This window comes from Glycine max, chromosome 1 (assembly GCF_000004515.6).
Source record: "Glycine max cultivar Williams 82 chromosome 1, Glycine_max_v4.0, whole genome shotgun sequence".
Lineage (NCBI taxonomy): Eukaryota > Viridiplantae > Streptophyta > Magnoliopsida > Fabales > Fabaceae > Glycine > Glycine max.
In genome coordinates, this window is record NC_016088.4 from 7,620,683 (window position 1) to 7,632,093 (window position 11,411).

At 31.7% G+C, this 11,411-nt stretch overlaps 1 protein-coding gene across 1 annotated transcript; it reads left to right on the top strand.

The window, feature by feature from the left end:
* Positions 1-3,868: 3,868 nt before the first annotated feature.
* On the top strand, positions 3,869-7,554 carry SGF14e (14-3-3 protein SGF14e). The gene is made up of 7 exons (NM_001251494.2): positions 3,869-4,057; positions 5,261-5,567; positions 6,000-6,087; positions 6,197-6,306; positions 6,396-6,544; positions 6,906-6,952; positions 7,194-7,554. The coding sequence occupies exons 1-7, from the start codon at positions 3,985-3,987 to the stop codon at positions 7,197-7,199; spliced, it is 780 nt and encodes a 259-aa protein (NP_001238423.1). The 5' UTR covers positions 3,869-3,984; the 3' UTR covers positions 7,200-7,554.
* Positions 7,555-11,411: the final 3,857 nt, after the last annotated feature.

Here is an 11,411-nt window from a genome sequence, read left to right on the forward strand (position 1 = left end):
AGTGGAAAAAAGTAATTAATGTTACATTAAAAAATTAAAATTGCTATTAATTTGGGATAATTTTTTTCTCCAATTACAATGAATGGAAATACAAATTTTGTCTTGAAATCTTAGAAGAGATTCTTATTTATAGGCTAAGCATAACATCCCTTGAAGTACATGTAGCAGTGTATTCCTATCGGGTATTAATTGTCTAGTAACAATTACTTCCTACTAAGTTTTCCGCTAAGCATTTATTTTCCACCAAAAATTACTTTCCACTAACCATCATAATGGTTTAGGAAGCCTAAAAATATTAAAATTTGATATAGAAAAAGATGAAAAGACATTTAAATTTAGTCCCCCAAAATTAAGTATGAAATTAACAAAATGAACTTAATTAAGTATTCACCCTAAAAATAATTAAGTAATTCATCCAAATAAACTCCAACTCACATATGCATTTTGCGTATTAAAGTGTTGGACTCATTTTCTCTCTAAATTATTGTCTTTATGTTTATTAAAATAATCCTTAAATGGTAGATATGAGACAATTTTTAGATTAAACTCTAGTTTAGCTAAATCTTCTTTAGCTTACACCTCCATGATTAAGCTTTGAAAATTTTTTTTGCTTCTTTTAGCTTCTACTTTTATTAATGAGTCTTCCAACCATTGCAAATTATATTTGAAATAATTGGATCTTGACAAGATCATATCATTCCCTTCCTCTTCAAAGTGATTCGTCCACGAATCAAGTTTAGCATATGCATCAAACAAAGATAAGTCATTTACCATAAAAGTAACATTTACTTGATACTTACCATGAAAAAAAAGTTCATAAGTTTAATCACTTATATTATGCCAACCAATGAATTGTGCCATCTTAAAGAACTTGTCACAACCACAAAAAATAGAATCATTTTGGTCCTTTAAGCCTTGAGGCTTTTGCATTTTTGAAAGCTCAAGTTTATTTTCATTATATGTGTTGCATTCCTCCTTTAAAATCAGTTCTTTAAGTTCTTCAAAAGATTATCATCACCTATAAACAAAGGTTTAGAATATAAAACTTCACATTCCTTATTTGAAAGAACTTCTTCAATTTCTTTCAAAAGAAGCTCATCATAATTAAACAATGAGTTAAACTATAAACAAAATTATTATTCCCTTCCTTAATCTTTTTCGCTCAATTCTTTCTTTTTTATCTCCTTTTCTTTCAACTTATTTTCCTCAACTCTTTTTCTTCTCTATCTTTTTCTTTTGATTTCTCACACTCTCTTTCTTTTCTTGTCTTTATTTGGTCTTCAAAGACTTGCTTTGTAGACAAATGAATAATTTCATGCTCATTGTGAACAAAAGAGAACCTTTGTAATTTTTTGTGCAAAATTCTTTGACTTGATATAAATCTCCTTCTCATGGTAGTCTTCATTTCTTTCCATGTACAAAAAGGTTTTTCCCATATCTAAGCCTATTACTTACAAATAGATCCCACCAAATGCTATGATAATCAATGATTTAGAAATCACTATTTTATTTTCTCCTCCTCTAACAAACCATGATAGTCAAACACATGTTTAATTTTTCTCTCCCACTCTAAATATAGTTAAGGATAATTTTTACTTTGGAATAATGGGATTGTCATTTGAATATTTCCTAAATGATCATCTTTTTCTTGATTCACCTTTTCTTCTCCTTCTAGTGATTTCATTATAATGCTCCTCTTCTTCTTCCTTATCATGATTTCTATAAGAGGTACCTTAGACTTGGAAGTAGATTGCAAATCATCAAATTTTGCATTTAGAGCCTTGAATTGTTCTTGAACAACCTTCATATACAACTTGAGATCAACCTCCTTATCACTCACCCGTGATTAAAGTATTACAAACATTGAGTTAGAAAAATAAAATTCTCACACAATCACTTTCTTACATGTTTTCCCTCAAAATATGTTTTAGTCGCTTGTCTTAATTGGTTTTTTTCCTTTGATATCCTCACCATTCTTACCATTTATCACTCAATTTTACTGTCAAAACTCTTGAGTAAGAAACTTTAAAAATGATTCTACACAACAATAAATAGTATAGAATTAGTGATATGGCAACTTTAAGTAAGAAACACTAGCAAGAACAAGAGAAATGTTAGGAACACATTCTCTAACACATTATTTTGAACATACATTCTTCTATTAGTTGAAATTGATTAGAAATCACAAAATTTAGTGAGTCTCGAGTCTCATTCAATGACTTTCTCTCATAATTTTATAGTTTTCAATAATTTTAGGCAAAATTGCATTTTTGGTCCCCCTAGTTGTCTCTAATTTCGATTTTAGTCCCTCTTTAAATTTATTCACGAATTTAGTCCCCCAGTTATGTCAAATCTTGTAAATATGGTCCCCAAGCCCAGATTTGAACATTGACTGTCACAAAAAAATGTTGACTGGCATGTGTTACGTTCTGACTAGACATGAAAAGGTGTGCCCAAGAGTCAACTCTAACATTTTTTCATTCATCGTCCAATCAGAATGTGACACGTGACAGTCAACGTTGTTTTGTGACAGTCAACATTCAAATTTGGACTTGGAGACCACATTTACAAGATTTGACATAACTGGAGAACTAAATTCGTGAATAAATTTAAAGGGAGACTAAAATCGAAATTGAAGATAATTATGGGGACCAAAAATATAATTTTGCCTAAATTTTAATCAATAAGAGAGTGTATTAGGAGAAGTATCTTTCTAGCACTCCTCGAAGAACAATAGAAATAGAAACATGTTTTCTTTTTTCAATGAGACTATATCAAAAAAAAGATGTATAAAACCAACAAAGGAAATGAGACCATAATAGAAACTTTCTCTTTTTCTGACTTTGTGGTAAGTAATTTGAAGCAAAACTAGCATTTTAACTTGATAGTAGAGACTAAAGAAAAAATCTTTAAAGAACTTAAAAAAATTACTTTAAAGGACTAGAAAAACACCTTTTTTTTTTCTTTTTTGACAATGTTTGATAAAATCATGTAAATATTTTTATAATCAAAAATAAAAAATTTAGACAATATAAAAATCATACAAAAATTATTAGACAAGTTAGAAATATATCTTAAAAAGTTAAAAATGTTAAAAAGTGAACCAAATTATTTGTATATCACTAAACCGATCTCAAAAATATTGAAAACCACCTAAACCAAAAACCACAAAAATAACTAAATCTAAAAAACTGCAAATTTTTTATAGTTTGGTTTGGTTTTTTATTCTTGTTATAAAAAATCGAATCAAACTGAATAAACTGTATATTATAATTATATTGATTTTTAGTGTAGTAATTAATAATAAGAAAATTACATATTTTACTTTCATGTATTAAAAAAAGATATACTAATATTTTTAAAAAATAATATTACATATCAAGTGATACACAAATTATTATTATATTACAAAAAATTTAATAATATCATTTTAAAATAAAATTATATATGTTTTTGTTAATAGAAAATTTTAAATTATAGTAATGATTAAAAAAATAAAAAAAATCACCAAAGCAAACAAAACTGTAAAAACTAATTTTGTTTCATTTAAATTTAATATTAAGTTTAAATTCAACTGAATCAAATTATATTTTTATTTTATGTTTAATTTGCATGATTTTTTTTCTATACAGTAAACCAAACCACTGCGAACACCCTACAACAAGACAATCCTACAATAAATAAATATAATAGCAAAAATTACAGATAAGCATTGTTCTCTTCTCTGAGTCGATCACGATTTGCGCGCTTCCTCTTTCAAACTACGAGATCAAACGGTTGAGATTTCGGTCTCCCTTTGACCCCCACAACATGCTCGCATCTTTAACTATATAATCACTCCACTCATTTCTATTTTTCTTCCTTCATTGCGTCGTTGTTTGTTGTTTCCCTTCATCTATTTTTTCTTCGCCCCCTTTTGTGTTTCTTTTTTTGGTTGTTTGTTCTTTCTTCTCGTTCGTCGCTTTGTGATCTCTCTCTGCAACCATGTCCGCCGAGAAAGAGAGAGAGACCCAGGTTTACTTGGCCAAGCTTGCCGAGCAGGCCGAGAGATACGAAGGTCTTGTTACACTTACGCTTTTTTTTTTCTTATAATCTGAGTTTTTTTGTTTTTGTTTTTTAATGTGTTGTTTTTTTTAATGTTTTTCTTGATGGGGTTTGTGTTTTTGATGCTGGCATTGGTCTGGATCTGTTTGTTGGATTGTTTTCTGGTGGTTTTTTTTTGGATTGGATTGGTTGGGGATGTGGATGGATATGTAAAAGATTTGATTTTGAGATGTGGGTTTTGATTTTTTTATGGATTAGTTTGTGGATTAGATCGTTTTCCGTGTGACCCCCCTTATTTTTGTTGATTTGTAATTTGTTGATTAGATTTATGTTGTAATTGTTTTTTTATTGTGGCATTGTAGTGGATTTGACATGTTAATTGTTGGATTTGATGTTTTGTCTGGAAAAAAATTAAAAGGGGGGAACAACTAGGGGTATGTTTGATTTTTATTCTCAAAATTTGTTTTTAGTTTCCACAGTGTAACTAGATAAGATTGCTCAGATTTGGTGGAGGGTGGTGTAAGGCAAAGAAAAAACAGTGTGGAATTGAAGGAGAGATTGAACATGATGAAAATAGAAGAAAATGAGAAAACATCTCCATGCTGTTTCTGATTTTGGTTTTTTAAGCACTTATTTTGGGAACAATTTTCAAAACTTATTAGATTTTGGATGAGAAATTGATTGACGAGTAATGTGAAATTGTTTTAGAAAATAGTTTTTATATTCAAAAAGTGAGAAGAGAATCAAATGTGCCCTAAGTTTCAAAACTGAATACGGATTACCAATGTGTTGTCATGGGGCCAATGGGGAAGACTTTTTAATTTATGTTTTGTTTTGTCTCGCAGTGAATCATAAAGAATGAAATACTGTCCTTTTTTCTTGGATCTTGAACCTGTCTACCTCTATTTGATAAACTATTTACATTGCTACTCTTTTGATGGCAGGGGGAAGATATGAATACACTTCTTTTTATTTCTTTTACCTTTTGAGTGTCAACTTCTTGCCTGATTAATTTTTTTTTAAGTGTTGTTTAGTTAATTTTGTCTGATTTTTGACCTGGTTAGACAAAGTCTGTTTTATGCTCAGAATCTACATTGTGAGCTTAATTGTTGCATAATGCATAGTGCATGCCAGTAATCTGTGCTATGAACTGTTTACAAAATACAAATAGATAATATTTTGATCTGTGCTCTGAAACTTAATGTTTATTATGCAGAAATGGTTGAGTGTATGAAGAAAGTAGCAAAACTTGATCTTGATCTAACTGTGGAAGAAAGGAACCTCCTCTCAGTGGGATACAAAAATGTGATTGGTGCACGAAGGGCCTCTTGGCGCATCATGTCCTCAATTGAGCAGAAGGAAGAGTCTAAGGGAAATGAGCACAATGTTAAACTGATCAAGAGTTACTGCCAAAAAGTTGAGGAGGAACTCTCCAAAATTTGTGGGGACATTCTGACTATTATAGACCAGCATTTGATTCCTTCTTCCGCATCAGCAGAAGCTAGTGTTTTCTACTATAAGATGTGAGTCATGTTGCTACCTTGCTGTGCTACTTGCTTGATGAATTCAATTCCTTTCCTTGTTCTTTCAGCAATTACCTTTATCTCCATATTCTTTTTTGAGTATTTTCTTCCCTTGAGTAGATATAATTGCATTTTCTGGTTAAAGGCTAAAAGAAAGGTATTAGTACGGATCTGGTAAAGCATAGAATCTGTATGAATATGATGATTTGATTACTTATTTTTGTGTGCCCCATGTACTGTTTTTCCATACAGTGGGTAGAACACTCTTTGCTTGAGTTGTTCTTGGTTCTATAGGGACTCCAGTGCTATGAATGAGTCATTGGATTTGTGTTTTATACTCTTCTCAACATTAATGTTGTACAACATCTCTTGTTGGTTACCACATACTTTTCTTTGATATCCCTGATTTCCTTTATTCTTCTTTTGATCCAGGAAAGGTGATTATTTTCGGTATCTTGCTGAGTTCAAGACTGACCAAGAAAGGAAAGAGGCAGCTGAACAGTCACTGAAAGGATACGAGGTACGTGTTTGTCTGTTTGATCTTGTGTTTTAGCACTGAACTAGCTCATAAATTATTTATATTATACACTATACCGTCATTTGATTTTCACTAATGTTTTAATTATCAGGCTGCTTCAGCCACTGCAAACACAGATCTTCCATCAACACATCCAATCCGTCTTGGACTTGCACTCAATTTCTCTGTCTTTTATTATGAGATAATGAACTCTCCTGAAAGGTAAGTTACTGGTTCTCTCATTCTGCATGGATCCATTTAATTGTTTTTGTTGCTAGCTCTTGTCTGAATATCATTACTGAAACTTACAGGGCCTGCCATTTGGCTAAGCAAGCTTTTGATGAGGCAATTGCGGAGTTGGACACCCTGAGTGAAGAGTCATACAAGGACAGCACTTTGATCATGCAGCTGTTGAGAGACAACCTGACTCTCTGGACCTCTGATTTGCCTGAGGATGGAGGTGAGAATGATTGACACTTGATATAAGATGCATTTGAGTTTTGCATAGGGAAAGCAATAAATATTGCACCATATGTTGCTGAATAATGATGTCCTAGAGACAGAAGTGATTATGTATAGTTTGTACAATATCATTGCAACTGTTATCTTCCACTCACTTTGTCCCCCTCCACCTTGTGAAACAATCAAATTAGGATGAATGGAAAATGAAAAAAAATTGCATGCTCTTGGGTTGATTATCATGAAGAACAATGTCATTGTTCCAAGACTGGTTGTCTTCAGCTGAGTCACTCTTAATTAACTGCATAATTATGTTTCTTGTTATTTGGTTTATAAGCTAAAATGTTGATGCTCTCATGCAGGTGAGGACAGCATAAAAGCTGAAGAAACCAAACCTTCTGAGCCTGAGGTGTGTGCATTATAAGTTTTGGCTATGCATACATGATTTTCTTCAGAAATTTGCACAAAGCCATTTTATTCTTTGTAGAAAATAAGTAAATTCTTTGTATATGTAAAATGACTTAGGGTCTGTCTAGTTTGAAATTTTTTTCTCATTATTTTTTCAAATAATTACAAAAAATATTGCATTTTTTTTCTTTAGTCACTGTTTATAATAAACAAGGTTTCTTATTTTGACATTACTTTTGCAGCATTGATGTGATTCAATAGTCAGAAATCTAAGGTACTCTCAAAGAGGACATTTTCTAGCAATGGATTTGGACCCGGACAATAGGGACTGTGGTTGGTGGCCATTTCATAATTCTTATGCTCTCTTAATATCTTTACCAAAGCTAGAAGATCTGCACCCTTTTTTTTTCCTTCAAACTTTTTTCTTATTACCTTCTCTCTGTTTTAAGTAAAATGGTCAGTTAAGCAATGAACAATTTACATTTACCCTTATAAGCATCTTCATTCCTTCGTTCATTATGTTTGGATTTATTTTGCTTAAGATGTTTGTGTTTCCTATATACTCCTAAATAGTACACAAAACATTCAACAATGGTTTAGAAATCGTGCTGTCTCCTGACAAGAAGATTGCACCTAACATGCAATCTCTCCCCTCCAAAATTCTACCAAACAGAAATAACCTCAAGGTCCCAATGAGTAGTTTTTTCATACTTGTTAAATGGATTAACTTAATTAACAATAGCCACATATAGAGCAAATATGCAACAAATATGGCTGATTGAAAAAAAAATGGATCGAGCAAAGCCCAAAAGCAAGTGTAATATGAGCACGATTCAATAAATATATATAACCCATAGACAGGAAACAGAAGTATGAAGGTAATTGTTATTAGTAATATGTTAAAAAACGTGTTATTAGTTAAAAAAATTGTGGGGAGCAAAACTCTTATTTTGAATATTTAACACAATTTACATATCCAAAATTCAAATTTGAGATTATTGCTTAATTTAGAATAACTTTGCTTAAGCTGATACATGCATTCTCAAATGGTGTTGCTAGTTCTCATTGATATTTATACTTCTTTCTTATTACACTCCTTCTGCTTTATATGATTATCAAATAAAAGTTTATTTCTCTGTATCCATACTTACATCATCTCCCACTCCCACCGGGGGGTGACTAGCTAGTTTTGGCATGTTGGGGGATATCATTATCGTTTTGGCATGTTGGGGATATCATTATCGCCGAACCAAATGCTTATATTGGATTTACCGGTAAAAGAGTAATTGAACAAACATTGAATAAGGCAGTACCAGAAGGTTCACAAGTAGCTGAACGGAAATAATTAAGTTATATATCATAGTGAGAATAATAATAATAATAAATTAGTAATGGGAGAATTAATTACATGCTACAAGTGATAAACGTGTATATATTGAATCCATGAGAAATAAAGAATGTGAAACACTTAATCATTTTTTAATTTAAAATAACGTACCTACTAAAACTTTATAATGGCTTAATCATAGACATAAATTTTCTCAAATATTCTTCACGAGTGAGGAAGATTTTAATGCTTATTAATAATAATAAGTTTTAATTACTTAATAAAATAAATCAAGGAAAATGGAGTGTATAGTGAGAATTTCATAAAACTTAAAAATACATTAAAAGGTAAGCTATTCTGTTTAGGGTAAATTCCACTCTTAAAATTTATTAAGTGACTAACATTTCAAATCCCAAATGGCTGATTGAAAGTAAGGATTACGTGCAGGAACTTCCTGCAAATTGATATTGATATAAATTAGCATGCATGGCTCGATGGAGTAAGAACTCCAGATTATGCTACTCTATTGTTGGAAAGCCATCATCCAGCGTGTCTAATCACGAGTCAGCATTTGTGTATCCATCCGTTGCATGTGAATATCATCTGTAATTTGATATACTTGCGTGGATTGGTTAATTTCTATGGTGATTGTATGCCATATTAATTATTAGGTTCCCTTGTTTGCTTTGTTACCACATGATGCTTTAGGTAGATACATACCTTCCTACTTGTTTGTGTGTGCTTCCCCCACCCTATTAGATATAGCAGCAATTGACATCAACGTGGCACAATAGAAGCTTGCTAGGATTTTCCAATGTGTTACCAGTGGCAACTCTATCACTTCGAAATTTGTATCTTATTAGAAGAGGCCAACTTTAGGTATTTTATAACATTGCATTTTAAATCTTTATGTATCTAGTGTTTGTGATGGGAAAAAAAAACTCCTCGTTTTCGAACATAAATGGAGGTCGCATAAACGTTACTTGCTATTATTAATATTATATTATAGTTATATATTTTGGGGTATTACAATTAGAGTTAGGTATATTAGCTGCAACATGAGAATGGTCCATTTAGCATGTGATTCGTGCATATGAGGGTGTAAACGCGTTGAGTCAGGTTGAATATTAGATTTTAAGTTTGACTTGTGAAAAACAAATAATAACTTTAGCTTGACTCATTTATTTAAAGAGTCTAACTAAAAGATTGGACTTAACTTGTTGAAAAAAAAAATGAAAGTTTGATCTTGACTTGTTTAACTCATTTATAATCTAATTAATATTTATTTTAAAAAAAATCCTTAAACTTATCAATTTAATATTTAATAAAACATTTTGATAATAGATAATAATCAACGAATAGAAATATGCGCTACATATAATTATTTTCATAGAACGAAATTTCCAATACGTTTTATTCACTCTGATGCAAAACCATATAATGGATTTCTAATAATCTACGAATAGAAATATGTATACATGAGTTGTTGCACAAGCTTGTTACATATTTGAATTTTGAATTTCAAAAAGAGCTAGTTGTACATACCATATAATGAATATTTCAGATTAAGCTAGTTGTACATATCAGATAAAATTAACAATTGAAAAACCAAATTGATAATATGACGGTCCGTTACAAAGACTAAAATTAAGATTTAGCAATGATGCCAACACGCCCCACAAGATGGTGGTGGAAGAAACAACACCAATCTTAAATATTGAGAAATTGTGTCGAGGTTTCCAATAATTTGGTTAGCAAGTTTGCTAGATGATGGCTTGATGTCACATGGGACACTTCGAGTTCCTCATTTGCAACTAATCACACACAAAGTGATAGTCAATGGTAAGATATTTCATGCTGGAATGAAAAATGGGATTGGCATAAAGATATGTGGCACCATTGCTGAATATGAGTAGCGGATTATGCAAAGGCAATTGCAATTCTTTGAAAACTTCACAGAACCAAAGAAGTTTAGTTGTAGTGGATGCAATAGTCCGATATTCAGCCTTAGTAGATGACTTGGCAACAATTTGCTTCTTACAAGACCAGGAGGTGGCATTGGGACCCAAGTAAGTAATGTAGGCAGTAGTGGACTTCCTATCAGTTGAGTCACCAACCCAATCAGAGTCACAAAATGCACAAAGGTGAAAATCAGAAGAAAGTTAAAGATGCAGGCCGAAGTCAAGTGACCCTTTTAGATAGTGAAAAACTCTTTTTGTAGGTTGCATGTGAAGAATGGTTCCATGCATATTGGGAAACCTTGTTGACAGGAAATGCAATATCAAGGCGTGTGATTGACAAGTATTGTAGAGATCCAACAATTTGCCTATAGTCATGTTGATCAACCGAAGAAGCATCGCCTGTAAAAGTGAAGTTTGTTGTAGTGGAGACTAGTTTGGCATCATGCATATTTGTTTTGTGCAGTAAGTTGCCTATCAATTTGGTTTTTCATCATAGTTGAATCTCAATTTTCATCATACCTGAATCTTAAGACTGTAATATTATCAATTTGGTTTTTAAGTTGTTAATTTTTAACTGATGTGCAACCAGCTTAATTTGAAAATTCGTTAAGAATATGTATAACTAGCTCCTTTTGAAATTCAAATATGTAACAAACTTGTGCAGAAACTCATACATATAAGTACTACATCATAGTGAATAAAACATTTTGCAAACACTATTCTTGTAAAAATAAAAAACTACAGGTGGGTTTGGTTGAGTAGAAATAGAGGAGAGAGAAGTGAGAAATTGACAGTGGTTTCGTCAGGCAGCAGAGAAGGAAAGTTTTAGAAGAAAAAAAAACCATGGGTCCCACAATAAATTCTTCCATGCTAAAAGGAACAAATTTTTGTAAAACTCTTCATTGGTGCAAGCCTGCATTTCGTTCTCTCCACTTCTATAACTTGTAAGTGTTGCATCCAAGAAATTGATTCTCTCTCCACTGCTACAAGCATAGCATCAATGGAATTGGTACCACAATCCTATTTCTCTTCGGCCAAAAAACCTCTTTCCACCCAATTTCTCACCTTATTTCTCTTATTTATTTTCTTTCATCCCTCCTTTTTAAGTAATATTAGCATCCAAACGACTCAAGTTCAGTGTTTAAGTGAATATTTCCAAACACAGCATATTC

Bases quoted from the DNA above. Each gene is read 5' to 3' on its own strand.
- SGF14e (NM_001251494.2), top strand. From the start codon at position 3,985: ATGTCCGCCGAGAAAGAGAGAGAGACCCAGGTTTACTTGGCCAAGCTT. The intron at 5,568-5,999 runs GTGAGTCATGTT...CTTTTGATCCAG, and splicing joins AGTGTTTTCTACTATAAGAT to GAAAGGTGATTATTTTCGGT. The intron at 6,307-6,395 runs GTAAGTTACTGG...TGAAACTTACAG, and splicing joins ATAATGAACTCTCCTGAAAG to GGCCTGCCATTTGGCTAAGC.